Source organism: Argopecten irradians, chromosome 6 (assembly GCF_041381155.1).
Source record: "Argopecten irradians isolate NY chromosome 6, Ai_NY, whole genome shotgun sequence".
Lineage (NCBI taxonomy): Eukaryota > Metazoa > Mollusca > Bivalvia > Pectinida > Pectinidae > Argopecten > Argopecten irradians.
Window position 1 is genome coordinate 42,468,859 of NC_091139.1, and position 18,805 is coordinate 42,487,663.

General features: G+C 34.0%; 1 protein-coding gene across 1 annotated transcript in view; it reads left to right on the top strand.

Moving 5' to 3' along the window:
* The first annotated feature begins 14,729 nt into the window (after positions 1–14,729).
* The window catches only part of LOC138326529 (3'-5' exoribonuclease HELZ2-like), a 30,603-nt gene continuing 26,527 nt past the window's right edge, over positions 14,730–18,805 (top strand). Inside the window, exons 1-3 of the mRNA XM_069272628.1 lie at positions 14,730–14,870; positions 17,317–17,633; positions 17,940–17,979. Coding sequence (XP_069128729.1) covers positions 17,358–17,633; positions 17,940–17,979 — 316 coding nt within the window. The 5' untranslated portion in view covers positions 14,730–14,870; positions 17,317–17,357. The remainder of the gene's footprint in view (positions 14,871–17,316; positions 17,634–17,939; positions 17,980–18,805) is intronic.

Here is an 18,805-nt window from a genome sequence, read left to right on the forward strand (position 1 = left end):
ACAAAAACCTGTTGAAATGTGACAAAGTATGGGGATCATCGCCTTCTGGATCACTATGAGAGGAGAGGCTGTGTTGTTTGATCGCAAATATGAATTCCTCACTCATCGCCGGGTTCAAGACTCCGTAAACCAAAGGAGTACTGTGCCCACCAGGGATTCACTCGGCCCTGACGTCCGAGGAGTTCTATTAACGGCACAGATTCTGGAGTAAACATCACTATTACTGCGTCATCAAGTCACAGTAAACATCTTGTTAGTCTTTTTGTAACAGATGTCCATATCTTCTTAGTGTGGCACAAACTGAAGTGACAAATGAATCTAGAGAAAGGTAAACGCGAAAGACTTAGTAATTTCATTGCTCCGCTCAGCGACGACCATAATGAATATCTGGTATGAGCGGTCAATACAACATACTTCCGGTTTCATGGAAAAAATCGCTTTAAAAAATTCTGTGATCTGCGCATTCATGTTTTTTGCCTTTTAAAAGTATTTTTATGCTGTCGATAAAATGAAGGTGTTATTATAAACACATCTTTTCCTATTATATTTTAAATATGCTAATTTTTTGAGGCGTTAAACTAGAAATGCCTCTAGTTAATTTAAATATTTGTCCGTACATCAATTAGTTTTGCTTCATGGAATGTGTGCCATATGTCAAACAGCCATACACATTTCCAAACTACTGTATATGAAGTATTTGATACAGCAATATTCCACCTAAGTATACAAGGCTAGGTGACCTATTATCGTGACTGTAATACAATTATCGGAGATTTTTGAATTGGCGTGATAATGCAAAATGCGAATTTTTTTACACTTTTTGTGTGTATAAAGAAGCACACAATACCAAAATTATCACTCAAACATTTTCTCAAGTTTTAGAGGAAAATTCTATATTTAGATTTATCTAATGGCGATTTTCAGTTAAATCCTTTACTCACTTGAATGAAATTAAGTCAGGGGGGGGGTGCATGTTATCGGCTTTATTTTAAGATAAATAGTACCGATTTGCATATCGTCTGCTTCCTATGATGTCAGACAACAGCTTAAAAAACGAAAGTTGGAAGGGAGAAAATTCAGTCTTCCTAACTTGACACAAAAGAGCGCTGGTCGGGGTCACCTAAGCGCTCTTTTAGCCAGACGACAAAATACAAAGTAGACCATCGGCCACTATGTTGATTTTGTTTGTTATTTCAATGATTAAAGAATCAATCACTATCGAAAATAATTTAGATATCTTTATATAATTTATTCAAAATGCCAAGCATTGATGAAGACATGTTAAAATTTATTCGTTTTTTTGGCAGGACAATAGATCGAGAAACGGCGGCCGCATTTCATTTCCTCCGTAGTCAGAAACAATATCACTGGTGACAAAAAGACACGTATTTCTCATCTTTTGCATGAATATTTTCACATCAAATATTTTTCTAAACAATTGAGATATTTTGTGAATATATTGATATTAGATTTATTTTATTTCATCACACCTAACTATTTTTAATATGTTTTGAAAACAATCGCGATAATGGGTACAGTAATGTCTAAGAATATAATATGTCGAGATTTCTGTGGGGAAAGGTGCTGAAAAAATACTTCATGGCACCATAACATCAAATATTACAGTTCTTTGTATTCGTATAGAAATGCTGTGTTGTACGATGTTCTCAAGCTTAATCAAGTCTTTAACACTAAAGTGTAGTGTTGAGTAGAGCACATTAATTTCAAGGATGTAGCAAAATTTGAAATATTTTACGGCTTTATAGATAATGTTGCTCATTCAATGTAAACCATTTATGCATTAATCATATATTTGCTTACAGAATGAATGTACTTTTTTAGTTTTGTAATTTGTACTCTCCCAATAACATCTTTCGTATTAATGAGGCATACAATAGTCATGGCTATTACAATTTTATATGTAAAAACATCTTATTTAGTTCAAAAAAACCTGCATACAGTTTCTTAAAAGGGCAATTCAGTCTAAAAGTACAATAACATTTGCATATACATCGGAAACAAACCAGTTCTAATGGAAATTAGATCAGTTGGTTTTACTGTAATATGCCAGAAAAGCCCACTGTAATGAAATGTATGTAAAATGTTCAAACTCGCTTGGTATCCGCCATTACACATTGTGGTCGGACGTCTTTTATGCCGAACCTTTGCCCTTGTGAGTGTAGTAAATATTTTTTGTGTCTAGAACTACTCAAATCGCTCTTACAGTAGTGTGTTTACGTTATTAGATGCATGTTCTTGTCTAGATATAATTTCACCAATTCCTCGGTGGTTATGTATTGTATTTTAGTAACGTACGTGACTTTGGCTCGGGTATGGGTACAGCATACATGATATACCTGCTTAATCGTAATGATCAACGATTTGGAATTTCAACGGTTTCAATCAAAATATTTAAATTAAATGGTTATATAACAGAATTAGCCTCATTGAATTGTTCCTTTAACTGATATTTCACCATATCTTCATTTTAAGCTACACCTTATATAATTATGTGTAACTACAATATCAGCCACATTTTAGCCAGATGTAAAAAATGTGGAAAACTGCCCTTAAAAATGACCTACATGTAGTATCCTTTCAGAATTTAGTGAAAAATATTATTTTCCTATGTGCCCATATTAGTGGTTTAGAGGGGCTTATACACACATTTTCAACCGTGATTGACGATTTGGGCAGCACGTTGAAAGCTATTTTGTTGCTCTTTCCATTAAAGTTGTATGGTCTATCACTGTCGCTCTTTTTGTCATAGTGAAAACGGTTTAAGTGTTATACACATTTTTCTCCGTCTGTCCGAGGTTTAAACTTTCTAATTTTACCACTTTTTATAAAGATGCAGCACTGGAAGTATTTTTAACGTGTACACGTTTTTTTATAACTTTGATGTACGATTGTATTCATGTATACAAGTACAATATCAATGCGCCTACATCGTTATATGCTATTTAGTACTGATCAGTGCATGAAAAACTCGGGATTAAATTATTATTGTATCAATATTAGGAAATGGTAGCTATTAACACGTGATCTGTCCTCAGAGGTAATATGTATTTCAGGTGTAAATATTCAAATAGACACAAATTTTTTATGTATCTTTTGATTAACATGCTTGTTATGAACGTATAACACATTCTATTGTGGCAAGTAATTTGGCTACATAATGCAGGAGTAATCTATAGTGTTAAGTGTGTACTGCTATTTTAAATGTAATTGCGATGACTTATCAGTGCGTCAATATAACTGTATTATAAACTAAAACCACTTCATATTGAAATGGAAGCAGCAACATTTTAATAAGAAATACATTTTAATGATGATTATTTATTAATATTTCACAAATAAATATTTCACGGTTAACTTACAAAAATATCATACACATGTCACTTTTTACTATTTAGCCTTTAAAACATTCAAAATATATACAATATACCAACAACAACTGTAGACGAGGCTTTAAATTGTAGTTATTATATTATTATTATTAATCAAATGGCAAAAAGACCTTACACTTTCATTATCTTTAATTAATTAAGATTATTCGACGGGCGATAAATTCAAACTCATCATCGGATTTCTGTATTCTACAAATTAGGGACTAATAATATGCTAATAAAAAGTGGTTAGATAAAGACAAATACTCCATATGAAACATCATATAATCTCTATAGTGGATAATTAATATCACATAGCTATGCTTTCTTACACTTAAAGTGAGTGACAAGTGCATTAGTATACATCATGACAAGTTTGGTTAGATTACACACAACGTCACTTTTTGTTACAGTAATACAGAGGACTATACCTCGCCAGACAATACTATAGGAGAATAATTCCCGAGGGAAAGTGCCATAATAGAATAATATCCTAACATTATTTGAATATAAACAATGATAGTTCCATTATATTTGTTATTTGCATGCATGTTTACGTGGATTTTCGTTTTATTTCATCCACACTCTACACATAGATGTCAATAAAATCATGTTAATGAATCTTCATCTTTCTTCTTTTTCTTTCCAAAACTTGAAGCTGGATAAACCAAGCCGAGATGTTGACAGATATGATGAAAAAGTCAAAGACAGTTCAATAAACATTCGGCTCAAATATCTAGTATTTGTTCGGGGAATACTGATGGAACACTGTTACATGAATGTTTTGATCTATATTCAAGGCGAGCAAAATATTCTGTATTTGAAAATCGAAAATGTTTTAATTTTAACAAATGCACGTTTTTATGATGGTACCGTAATTTCCTGCGAATTGCCCGCGGGCTATACGATTTTTTTATATCAAATGATGCCTGGTGTGGGCTATCGGACTATCTGTGAAAAATATTACCAAATTTACCTTCTTTATTACCTTCTATGCTTAAGTAGTTTCACATAAACGTACTATTATAAGTACATACTACGCTTTCAAGGATACCATCGAAGTATAACCCGTTGGCAATCTGCCGGTGCAGGCTATCTGTAGTTTATTTACAAAATCATAAAAAAATGCCTGAATTTACTTCCTGTGGACTATACCACGGCGCGGGTAATACGCAGGAAACTACGGAATTAAGAAAAGTAGAGAACTGAAGTATAATAGTCAGTCACTGGAGCCGAGTGAGTCCATGGATACAAAGGTAAGTCGCCAAGTTTTAGAATAATATGTGTCACTGTGACTATTCATGCAGTTTATTTAGGATTGGCCAGTAAGTTAATGGTACATATAACGTAGATTCAGGTAATTAGCACGGCTGTAAACGTGTGACATGTGCGTTTAACATCAGATGGGTACGATCACATGGGTGCGCGGTGCATGGTCTCCTCAGTTGTCAGAATTTAGTACACAGAACTGTATGCATGTTCCAGTTTAGGTGAACCAGGAATTAGCGGTCAAATCAAGAAATTGGGGGTCAGTCATCTCTGCCATATTGGAGTGCCGAGAGCCATAAAGGTATAAAACATAAGTTACAGCTTATACATTTGAAATTGGTAACATTTAGGGGAGACAATTACATTGTATTACATAATGTCTAGTTTGGGGTGTGGTATTTAGACCTGCCAGGTATCATTGGTGGGAGGGGGGGGGGGGGGTGGTGGGGGGTGGTAGTGCAAAATGCGGGGGAGTCATCTCAGGTAAGCTAATTTAACTAATTGTACTGATTAATTGTAATATTAGGGCTAATTAGTTTATTAAAAGTATGCATTTTATGTTATAATGATGAAAAATACCATTTTGTGAATATTTTTTCCTTTAATGAAACATATTAATGGTGTTTCAGGGTCATTCAAGATTTCCGGAAATATGTGTTGGTTGCTCAGATTCCAGTCATGGACAAAGACATGCATCTTTTTTTAGCTCATTACAGTTTGATCTTTGTTTAATTTGTTTATTTTAAACAGAAAGGCTCTGGAACCATGTTCCTGGTAAATTTGAATGTGAAAAAGGTTTGGTATATCTAGTTTTCTTCCAAAATCTTGACATTTTCTATATTATAGGGGTACCTGATTATGTAATGGATTATCTCCCCTTGGCTGGGGACTTTTCCTATTTTTCATTATATTCAGAAAGTTTAATCATGTAACTAATAATTAACTTAAACAACATTAATACTATTTCAATATTTAATACATAATTTGCAATTAATCAACACAGTGTGTAAGTTCAACATTTCATGTTTTCAGAATTACTCCGCGGGTGACTGTCCGAAGGTGAAGCCCTGTCCTGGACAAACCACTTGACCGATTAAGTTAATATTACAGATTTGACATACAGCCGAAATACACTTTACATCATAGGTGAGTATTAGATTTTTAATTTCTGCTATAGGGATCAACCAACTAAATAAAAAAAGACCTTCGAAATGGCCCCTGTGTATACAAGATTGAGCCCAGGATAGAATTTTAACCCGGCCGCTGATTGGCTGGCTAATCATGAATTTCAAAAGTAAAAATGTTTTCTGACAGGTAATTATTCCTAGAAAACCATAATATCAATTTGGAAATTCATATTGAGATTTAGGTTCAAAATATCAATTTTGATAATGAATAGGTAAAAACATTAGAATTTCCGGATATTTTAGTGCAAAATGCGCCTGATTTCAATAAAGCTATCCTGGATGGAGTTTGAGCAGAAGGACACAAACTTTTTTTTCTATCTAGTGTTATATGAGAACCTAGGCTTTAATTATAGAATACAATACCTAGCTAATATGTCTTTGTTTTAATAATACAGTACAAAACTTTAACAAAGTTTAACACTGTGGTCTATGTAAAATCATTTAGTTGGTTGCTCTCTATAAAGGCACGCGGCCAGCGTGCATAGTTAAATAAGTGATGAGTTTACCAACATACAGTGTATGTTACACGGTTTTTCTTAAAAAAATGTCTTACAAAAGTGATACTACTATTATTTCTGTCGGTTTTTAACACACGTGTAGTACATGCATATAAGATGTTATTTCTCAAGCAGAAACATTCCTTTGCATTCCTATTTTATGGGGGTGGTCTTTCCTATATCGACTGCGAGATTTATGTAAATTACTTTGATGTACTATTATCACATGTCTTAAACAGGCTTTATATTTATGGATTAAAATCTGTTGGCTACACAACACCTAGAAGTTCTCATTTTGTAACTCGCTCTGAACCCTCGCTAAGAAGTTGCAATAGGTCACGTTGTCGTCGATAGCACTACTTATTGTTCAATGGACATCAACATGTACGCACGTGGTTTCAGTATTGGTTTTATTGAATTAAGTGTCGATCATTGTCGTTGTTCTGGAAGATTAAACCATACTGAATACCAATATAAAAGCGAGATTATGATACCAAATTACATCAACAAGGTGTTTTGTAAAACAATTCATTACCAATTTTGAAACGTTTTCTTAAATTATCTTGTCATATGAATTATATTGTCATATGATTATTCGGAAAAAATATTTTTCGAAAGTTGCTCGATCATTATTGACAGTAGGAGTGAAGATAACATTTATTTATTTATGAACAATGATGTAATCATCCTACTCAAAGTCATTTATAGGGGAGTACTAAAACTGACAGTGGCGATATTTCCGATATCTGAATTATTGTCAGCATGTTATCATCTGTTGACGTAGTACGTGTCGGTACAGTCAGATAACATTATCACCGATGTGATTAAAAGTCCTTTTATTCGATTTCATAAGCATTTTTACCTGCTGACGTGTAATCAGAGCTATTTGTTAAACATGTAATACACGATATTGTATCAAACTAACCAATTGTTCAAAACAAATAAATCTCTAAAAATAGTAACAGAACTATATACAGACAAGAATCATTTGAGTATATTAAGTCCTAAGAACAGTCCGGGTCATGACTAGGTATCTAGCTGTACAGAAAACCAGAAACAGAGCTATCTACTGACAAGAATGGTACACTTATCCTAAGTACAGGTCATGACTTTATATAGACAAGAATTTTACATTAGACCTAAGTCCGGATCATGACTTTATACTGACAAGAATGGTACATTATTAGTCCTAAGTCCGGATCATGACTTTATACAGACAAGAATGGTACATTAGTCCTAAGTCCGGATCATGACTTTATACAGACAAGAATGGTACATTAGTCCTAAGTCCGGATCATGACTTTATACAGACAAGAATGGTACATTAGTCCTAAGTCCGGATCATGACTTTATACAGCAGACAAGAATGGTACATTAGTCCTAAGTCCGGATCATCACTTTATACAGACAAGAATGGTACACTTATCCTAAGTACGGGTCATGACTTTATACAGACAAGAATGGTACATTATTAGTCCTAAGTTCGAGATCATGACTTTATACAGACAAGAATGGTACATTAGTCCTAAGTCCGGATCATCACTTTATACAGACAAGAATGGTACATTATTATCCTAAGTACGGATCATGACTTTATACAGACAAGAATGGTACATTAGTCCTAAGTCCGGATCATGACTTTATACAGACAAGAATGGTACATTAGTCCTAAGTCCGGATCATCACTTTATACAGACAAGAATGGTACACTTATCCTAAGTACGGGTCATGACTTTATACAGACAAGAATGGTACATTAGTCCTAAGTCCGGATCATCACTTTATACAGACAAGAATGGTACACTTATCCTAAGTACGGGTCATGACTTTATACAGACAAGAATGGTACATTATTAGTCCTAAGTTCGGATCATGAATTTATACAGACAAGAATGGTACATTATTAGTCCTAAGTCCGGATCATGACTTTATACAGACAAGAATGGTACATTAGTCCTAAGTCCGGATCATGACTTTATACAGACAAGAATGGTACATTATTAGACCTAAGTCCGGATCATGACTTTATACAGACAAGAATGGTACATTCGTCCTTAGTCCGGATCATGACTTTATACAGACAAGAATGGTACATTATTAGTCCTAAGTCCGGATCATGACTTTATACAGACAAGAATGGTACATTATTAGTCCTAAGTTCGGATCATGACTTTATACAGACAAGAATGGTACATTATTAGTCCTAAGTTCGGATCATGACTTTATACAGACAAGAATGGTACATTATTAGTCCTAAGTTCGGATCATGACTTTATACAGACAAGAATGGTACATTAGTCCTAAGTCCGGATCATGACTTTATACAGACAAGAATGGTACATTATTAGTCCTAAGTCCGGATCATGACTTTATACAGACAAGAATGGTACATTAGTCCTAAGTCCGGATCATGACTTTATACAGACAAGAATGGTACATTATTAGTCCTAAGTTCGGATCATGACTTTATACAGACAAGAATGGTACATTAGTCCTAAGTCCGGATCATGACTCTATACAGACAAGAATGGTACATTCGTCCTAAGTCCGGATCATGACTTTATACAGACAAGAATGGTACATTATTAGTCCTAAGTCCGGATCATGACTTTATACAGACAAGAATGGTACACTTATCCTAAGTACGGGTCATGACTTTATATAGACAAGAATGGTACATTATTAGTCCTAAGTCCGGATCATCACTTTATACAGACAAGAATGGTACATTATTGGTCCTAAGTTCGGATCATGAATTTATACAGACAAGAATGGTACATTATTAGTCCTAAGTTCGGATCATCACTTTATACAGACAAGAATGGTACATTATTGGTCCTAAGTCCGGATCATGACTTTATACAGACAAGAATGGTACATTAGTCCTAAGTCCGGATCATGACTTTATACAGACAAGAATGGTACATTATTGGTCCTAAGTTCGGATCATGAATTTATACAGACAAGAATGGTACATTATTAGTCCTAAGTTCGGATCATCACTTTATACAGACAAGAATGGTACATTATTGGTCCTAAGTCCGGATCATGACTTTATACAGACAAGAATGGTACATTAGTCCTAAGTTCGGATCATCACTTTATACAGACAAGAATGGTACATTAGTCCTAAGTTCGGATCATGACTTTATACAGACAAGAATGGTACATTAGTCCTAAGTCCGGATCATGACTTTATACAGACAAGAATGGTACATTAGTCCTAAGTCCGGATCATGACTTTATACAGACAAGAATGGTACATTAGTCCTAAGTTCGGATCATGACTTTATACAGACAAGAATGGTACATTATTAGTCCTAAGTTCGGATCATCACTTTATACAGACAAGAATGGTACATTATTAGTCCTAAGTTCGGATCATGACTTTATACAGACAAGAATGGTACATTAGTCCTAAGTCCGGATCATGACTTTATACAGACAAGAATGGTACATTAGTCCTAAGTCCGGATCATGACTTTATACAGACAAGAATGGTACATTAGTCCTAAGTTCGGATCATGACTTTATACAGACAAGAATGGTACATCATTAGTCCTAAGTCCGGATCATGACTTTATACAATCAAGAATGGTACATTATTAGTCCTAAGTTCGGATCATGACTTTATACAGACAAGACTGGTACATTAGTCCTAAGTCCGGATCATCACTTTATACAGACAAGAATGGTACACTTATCCTAAGTACGGGTCATGACTTTATACAGACAAGAATGGTACATTAGTCCTAAGTTCGGATCATCACTTTATACAGACAAGAATGGTACATTAGTCCTAAGTTCGGATCATGACTTTATACAGACAAGAATGGTACATTATTAGTCCTAAGTTCGGATCATGACTTTATACAGACAAGAATGGTACATTATACCTAAGTCCGGATCATGACTTTATACAGACAAGAATGGTACACTTATCCTAAGTACGGGTCATGACTTTATACAGACAAGAATGGTACATTAGTCCTAAGTCCGGATCATCACTTTATACAGACAAGAATGGTACACTTATCCTAAGTACGGGTCATGACTTTATACAGACAAGAATGGTACATTATTAGTCCTAAGTTCGGATCATGACTTTATACAGACAAGAATGGTACATTAGTCCTAAGTCCGGATCATCACTTTATACAGACAAGAATGGTACACTTATCCTAAGTACGGATCATGACTTTATACAGACAAGAATGGTACATTAGTCCTAAGTCCGGATCATGACTTTATACAGACAAGAATGGTACATTAGTCCTAAGTCCGGATCATCACTTTATACAGACAAGAATGGTACACTTATCCTAAGTACGGGTCATGACTTTATACAGACAAGAATGGTACATTAGTCCTAAGTCCGGATCATCACTTTATACAGACAAGAATGGTACACTTATCCTAAGTACGGGTCATGACTTTATACAGACAAGAATGGTACATTATTAGTCCTAAGTTCGGATCATGAATTTATACAGACAAGAATGGTACATTATTAGTCCTAAGTCCGGATCATGACTTTATACAGACAAGAATGGTACATTATTAGTCCTAAGTCCGGATCATGACTTTATACAGACAAGAATGGTACATTATTAGTCCTAAGTCCGGATCATGACTTTATACAGACAAGAATGGTACATTATTAGTCCTAAGTCCGGATCATGACTTTATACAGACAAGAATGGTACATTATTAGTCCTAAGTCCGGATCATGACTTTATACAGACAAGAATGGTACATTATTAGTCCTAAGTCCGGATCATGACTTTATACAGACAAGAATGGTACATTAGTCCTAAGTCCGGATCATGACTTTATACAGACAAGAATGGTACATTATTAGTCCTAAGTTCGGATCATGACTTTATACAGACAAGAATGGTACATTATTAGTCCTAAGTTCGGATCATGACTTTATACAGACAAGAATGGTACATTAGTCCTAAGTCCGGATCATCACTTTATACAGACAAGAATGGTACATTATTAGTCCTAAGTCCGGATCATGACTTTATACAGACAAGAATGGTACACATTAGTCCTAAGTCCGGATCATGACTTTATACAGACAAGAATGGTACATTATTAGTCCTAAGTTCGGATCATGACTTTATACAGACAAGAATGGTACATTATTAGTCCTAAGTCCGGATCATGACTTTATACAGACAAGAATGGTACATTCGTCCTAAGTCCGGATCATGACTTTATACAGACAAGAATGGTACATTATTAGTCCTAAGTCCGGATCATGACTTTATACAGACAAGAATGGTACATTATTAGTCCTAAGTCCGGATCATGACTTTATATAGACAAGAATGGTACATTATTAGTCCTAAGTCCGGATCATCACTTTATACAGACAAGAATGGTACATTATTGGTCCTAAGTTCGGATCATGAATTTATACAGACAAGAATGGTACATTATTAGTCCTAAGTTCGGATCATCACTTTATACAGACAAGAATGGTACATTATTGGTCCTAAGTCCGGATCATGACTTTATACAGACAAGAATGGTACATTAGTCCTAAGTCCGGATCATGACTTTATACAGACAAGAATGGTACATTATTGGTCCTAAGTTCGGATCATGAATTTATACAGACAAGAATGGTACATTATTAGTCCTAAGTTCGGATCATCACTTTATACAGACAAGAATGGTACATTATTGGTCCTAAGTCCGGATCATGACTTTATACAGACAAGAATGGTACATTAGTCCTAAGTTCGGATCATCACTTTATACAGACAAGAATGGTACATTAGTCCTAAGTTCGGATCATGACTTTATACAGACAAGAATGGTACATTAGTCCTAAGTCCGGATCATGACTTTATACAGACAAGAATGGTACATTAGTCCTAAGTCCGGATCATGACTTTATACAGACAAGAATGGTACATTAGTCCTAAGTTCGGATCATGACTTTATACAGACAAGAATGGTACATTATTAGTCCTAAGTTCGGATCATCACTTTATACAGACAAGAATGGTACATTAGTCCTAAGTCCGGATCATGACTTTATACAGACAAGAATGGTACATTAGTCCTAAGTCCGGATCATGACTTTATACAGACAAGAATGGTACATTAGTCCTAAGTCCGGATCATGACTTTATACAGACAAGAATGGTACATTAGTCCTAAGTTCGGATCATGACTTTATACAGACAAGAATGGTACAGGGGTACATTAGTCCTAAGTCCGGATCATGACTTTATACAGACAAGAATGGTACATTATTAGTCCTAAGTTCGGATCATGACTTTATACAGACAAGAATGGTACATTATTAGTCCTAAGTCCGGATCATGACTTTATACAGACAAGAATGGTACATTATTAGTCCTAAGTCCGGATCATGACTTTATACAGACAAGAATGGTACATTATTAGTCCTAAGTTCGGATCATCACTTTATACAGACAAGAATGGTACATTAGTCCTAAGTCCGGATCATGACTTTATACAGACAAGAATGGTACATTATTAGTCCTAAGTTCGGATCATGACTTTATACAGACAAGAATGGTACATTATTAGTCCTAAGTCCGGATCATGACTTTATACAGACAAGAATGGTACATTAGTCCTAAGTCCGGATCATGACTTTATACAGACAAGAATGGTACATTATTAGTCCTAAGTTCGGATCATGACTTTATACAGACAAGAATGGTACATTATTAGTCCTAAGTTCGGATCATGACTTTATACAGACAAGAATGGTACATTATTAGTCCTAAGTTCGGATCATGACTTTATACAGACAAGAATGGTACATTATTAGTCCTAAGTTCGGATCATGACTTTATACAGACAAGAATGGTACATTATTAGTCCTAAGTCCGGATCATGACTTTATACAGACAAGAATGGTACATTAGTCCTAAGTCCGGATCATGACTTTATACAGACAAGAATGGTACATTAGTCCTAAGTCCGGATCATGACTTTATACAGACAAGAATGATACATTATTAGTCCTAAGTTCGGATCATGACTTTATACAGACAAGAATGATACATTATTAGTCCTAAGTCCGGATCATGACTTTATACAGACAAGAATGATACATTATTAGTCCTAAGTCCGGATCATGACTTTATACAGACAAGAATGGTACATTATTAGTCCTAAGTCCGGATCATGACTTTATACAGACAAGAATGGTACATTAGTCCTAAGTCCGGATCATGACTTTATACAGACAAGAATGGTACATTATTAGTCCTAAGTCCGGATCATGACTTTATACAGACAAGAATGGTACATTATTAGTCCTAAGTTCGGATCATGACTTTATACAGACAAGAATGGTACATTATTAGTCCTAAGTCCGGATCATGACTTTATACAGACAAGAATGGTACATTATTAGTCCTAAGTTCGGATCATGACTTTATACAGACAAGAATGGTACATTAGTCCTAAGTCCGGATCATGACTTTATACAGACAAGAATGGTACATTATTAGTCCTAAGTCCGGATCATGACTTTATACAGACAAGAATGGTACATCATTAGTCCTAAGCTCGGATCATCACTTTATACAGACAAGAATGGTACATTATTAGTCCTAAGTCCGGATCATGACTTTATACAGACAAGAATGGTACAATATTAGTCCTAAGTTCGGATCATGACTTTATACAGACAAGAATGGTACATTATTAGTCCTAAGTTCGGATCATGACTTTATACAGACAAGAATGGTACATTAGTCCTAAGTCCGGATCATGACTTTATACAGACAAGAATGGTACAATATTAGTCCTAAGGTCGGATCATGACTTTATACAGACAAGAATGGTACATTATTAGTCCTAAGTTCGGATCATGACTTTATACAGACAAGAATGGTACATTAGTCCTAAGTCCGGATCATGACTTTATACAGACAAGAATGGTACATTATTAGTCCTAAGTTCGGATCATGACTTTATACAGACAAGAATGGTACATTATTAGTCCTAAGTCCGGATCATGACTTTATACAGACAAGAATGGTACATTATTAGTCCTAAGTCCGGATCATGACTTTATACAGACAAGAATGGTACATTCGTCCTAAGTCCGGATCATGACTAGGTATCTAGTTGTACAGAAAGGTATTAGTGCTTACAGTGTGTTCATCAAAAAAATAGAGTTGACGCTGAAATTAATATATCTTCTTGTTTGTTTTTATAAGATAAAACTGAAAGTCATTAAAAGCTTTGTTCCATTAATACTCGTTTCAGTGAAACGAAAGTGAAATAAATGATTTTCTTCGAAACATATCGTAATGTTTATATTAATATGCTGATCTAATAGACGACACCTTTAATCTATAATTAGATCACAGGTTTAAGAAAAACCTACAGCAATCACAAAAAACAGTGACGTATTTCGACAGCCCACTTATAATATTTCCTCAACACATGAGACACTCATTGTATAGAAAGAGAAGAATGATGAATAATGATCCGTGTTGTGTTTGTGACGCTAGTGAATGGTGAGTAAAAACAATTGTTTAATATATAGCAGTGTTCATACAGCCGAGCTTTGATTATCTTCCATTATCATTGGTTCTAATTAAAAGAGGACGTATTTTAAATAATTCTGACGTTAAGTATATGTTTGGTATCGTTTTCTAGACTTTGAACAATATTTTAATGTCGAGTATACATCATTTTAAATGAAATCTTAACAATATCATAAGAACCCCTAACACCCACCACCACCATCTCCCATCACCCCCTCCCACACACACACACACACACACACACACACACACACACACACACACACACACACACACACACACACACACACACACACACACACACACACACATTCACACCCACACCCACACCTACTGTATATCACAGACATTCCATTGTTATTTCAGAATCACAAATATGAATTCAACGAACCTAATGTTACATTGTTTAATACGCTTGCTTGAATGGAAATACGTAGCATATGAAGAATTACTTATGCATTGTATGTTGTTATCTTACTTAAATAAAAGCACACTTTTAAACATTATTCTTAATAAAAAGTTATTCAATAGCTTACATTGTACATATATTTGCAGTAAAACAAAACACGGTTGTAACGTACCTCTTGGCCAACGAAATTACTTCGTTATAAAGCAAAGTTCGTTGTACACACATTACAGATATATTAATGGGAACCTTGACAGCGAATAAAAACTACTACATTTTAACCATGAATTCGATGAAAACGTTTTATAAATGTACGTGTATATCAGTTTCAGAGTGAGATCAATAAATTGTAACTATTGTATACTTTAACATGATTTTAATGATGTATATTCTTGACTTGTCAATCTATGTTATATCAACTAGATAAGATTACCTGTATGTATTTCTGTTTAATTGATCATAGATATACGCCATAATTTGGGAGTAATTTTCTTTATTTATTCCAAGAAATCTAATTCAGATGTAATACACAAAATAAATTACATGTCAAACAATTAAATCATAAAGTACAGTGTATAAATATGTTACATGTGAAAACAGTTAATTTATTATATATATATTTCTAAATATGGAAATAGACAATAAATTTACTGGAATATTATACTGTGCATATATATAATTCAACTGAATTTGTTATCGATAATATAATTTTGACATTTCTTAACTGAAATTATGTTAAAATTCTGCTTTTTGTGTGTATGGTGGTGTGAAGTAAGATGATCCTTCTACATTATCTGTATAAATCTATACATGGGTATTGTATATTATTTACATTAAACACACATATGCACAAGTTTACATTCCGATACACACAGTGGCTGTTATTAATAGACCTGTAGAATTTCCACACCGAGTGTTTTCTGAAATCACAATCTGTACTGTACATTGTCTATTTATATGTAAGTCTGTAGGTGTATGAGCAGTCAGTGGTAATCCACACAAAATCAATCATTGTACCCAGTAAATAGTTCCGGATAGTCTAGTACAGTTCAGACTATTTTGTCAACATAGCTCTTGTTTTACATATCAGCTGAAAGATATAAGTTTAATTAGTTGATATTATAAAATCATTATTTATGTCAAGTCTTAATTTAGCGATATACATGTGTGAACTTCACTAGATTGTGGATTTGTTTTCTGCTGTGTATAAATACATTATCATATATACATGCATACCATCAATTCAATTATAGCATAAAGGCAAGTAAATGACATAAGCAGTTTCATTAAAGATTTTCCACTGCCGACAGAGCATGAACGATACTAAGCACTCGAACAATACTTAAAATTTAATCGTGCATATGTGTGACTAACTAACACAAAATTACATAATTATTTTTTAAATTTGCTTTTAGTGCATACGCTATCAGTACTTTATTCCATATAGTGTATAGTGCCATGGATTCCTTAAGGGACGCAATTATTTTTTTCTAATAGTTTTATCTTGATGTAAAATAAGAAGCTCAAACTTTTCAATGTTGGTAATGGTGTAAAGTAAGTAACTTTTGTAACTGAAGAAAGATACTAATGTCGTCTGCTACTGTTTTAAACACAAAAAAATAGCATTCGTCAGTGGTGTATCATTTCATTCAACTGAAATTTGCTATCGATAATATAATTTTGACATTTTTAGCAGCTGTTATGTTGAAATTAAGATTTTTGCGTTTGGTGTTGTAAAGTAAGTTGATACCTACCCGATATCTCAGTAATCGATACATGGGTATTGTATGTGTTCATTGAATCGTATTTGTGAATATAGTTTCCCTTCCTGTTAATCATTATTTAGAGCATTATTATTGAAAACAAATAATTTATGTATGATTTTATCTTTAATATCCTTATCTTCACACAAACACAACAACAAAAAAGTAATGAATGCTAAAAAATCAAATTTGAGGATATAGATTCAAATATCATCCTGCTCTTATGTATAGTTGTTCGTATTGCCAGGCCACATCCTTGGATAAGTAGTGTGTGTTAACCATACAGCGATGGCCCAGGCCATGGATGCCTGCTCCAGTGAGGGTGACAGTGCTGAAGATTCACTCAGCTGTGACGAGGATGTGCCGAGGGAAGGACGCCGACCTGAGTTGGATCAAATTATTGCGACTGTCCGTCAGCTAGTTCAAGACAACAGAAAGAATGACGCAGAGAAACTTTTATTGGACACCTACCGTCGTATTGAGCAGTCATATACATCCGAAAAGGATAGGAAATATCTGGACTACGTTTATTATCTCTTACAATGTGCAGGGTTGTTTAAAGAGGTAAGTTTGAATTAAAGAATGAGGTTAAATATAGTCACCATTTCAACCAAACTTTAATAACTCAATAAATGTTTTCTTTTTCAATGAATCGAAATGAAAGGCTTTACTAAAAAGCTTCTAAATTTTAACAACATGAAAATGCTTTATACTGATTTCTTTTAAAAATCAATAGTTTGTATTTTCCTGCAATGTTCCTGTATCAAAACCAATATCAAATCAGACACAAATTAAAGATGATTATCATCTATTAATATAAAACCGATGATAATATCAATTCCACTGACAGTGACGTTTTATTCCTTCCAGACTTCGAATCATTCTTTGGCACTGGAGGCTTACTATACAGGTAGTTCATTTCGTTATCATGTCTTTTATACTAATTACCATATTACCTTTGACCCACTGATCACAAATAAAAAAGTTAACATTGCATAAGTTGGGATGAACTTCCGGTTATGACATCATCAAGATGGCCGCCAACTCGAATTTCACTAAAAAGTGAAAAATAGTCATAACATTGACATTTTCAACCGAATTGGACAAATAAGGTATCAAAATGACCACAAAAGAACGAGAAATATATTCCAGGACCAAATTATCCAATACATATGGTGATTTGAAATGCAGAAGATCAAAAAATCGTATTTAAGATAAAAAATGGTAATTTTTTAGCAAATTTTTCATATTTGGCTTGACGCAGCAAAAATGTTTCCATACAACAAACTATTATTCCTACTCAGTTACTTGACCTTTTCTCAATCACTAAAAACAACAACAAATATATAAATAAATATAGAGAGAGATGCAAAATAGAATTATCGGTAAGGTTACAAAACATCAACTGATGCGTATACTCGGCATAGGATTGTTATTTTTCCAACTGCAAACCAATGACACTATAGTTTCCAGGTGCATTATAATTTCCCTAAATAGAGGATTGATTATTGACGATTTATAAGTAGAATAAATGAATTTAAAGATGACTGAATATCTAGATGGGACTTAACAATTTTCTAACATAATCCATTTTTATGTTTGATATTTTGTAGACTAGTAGCGTCTCAAACATACTTATTACTGCACAACACCTACTGATAGCGTAACAAATGTAAGCTATAAGCTAAGGCAATGTTTCCGTCCATATCATTAACAGTTTTCAAAAGAAAGTGTCT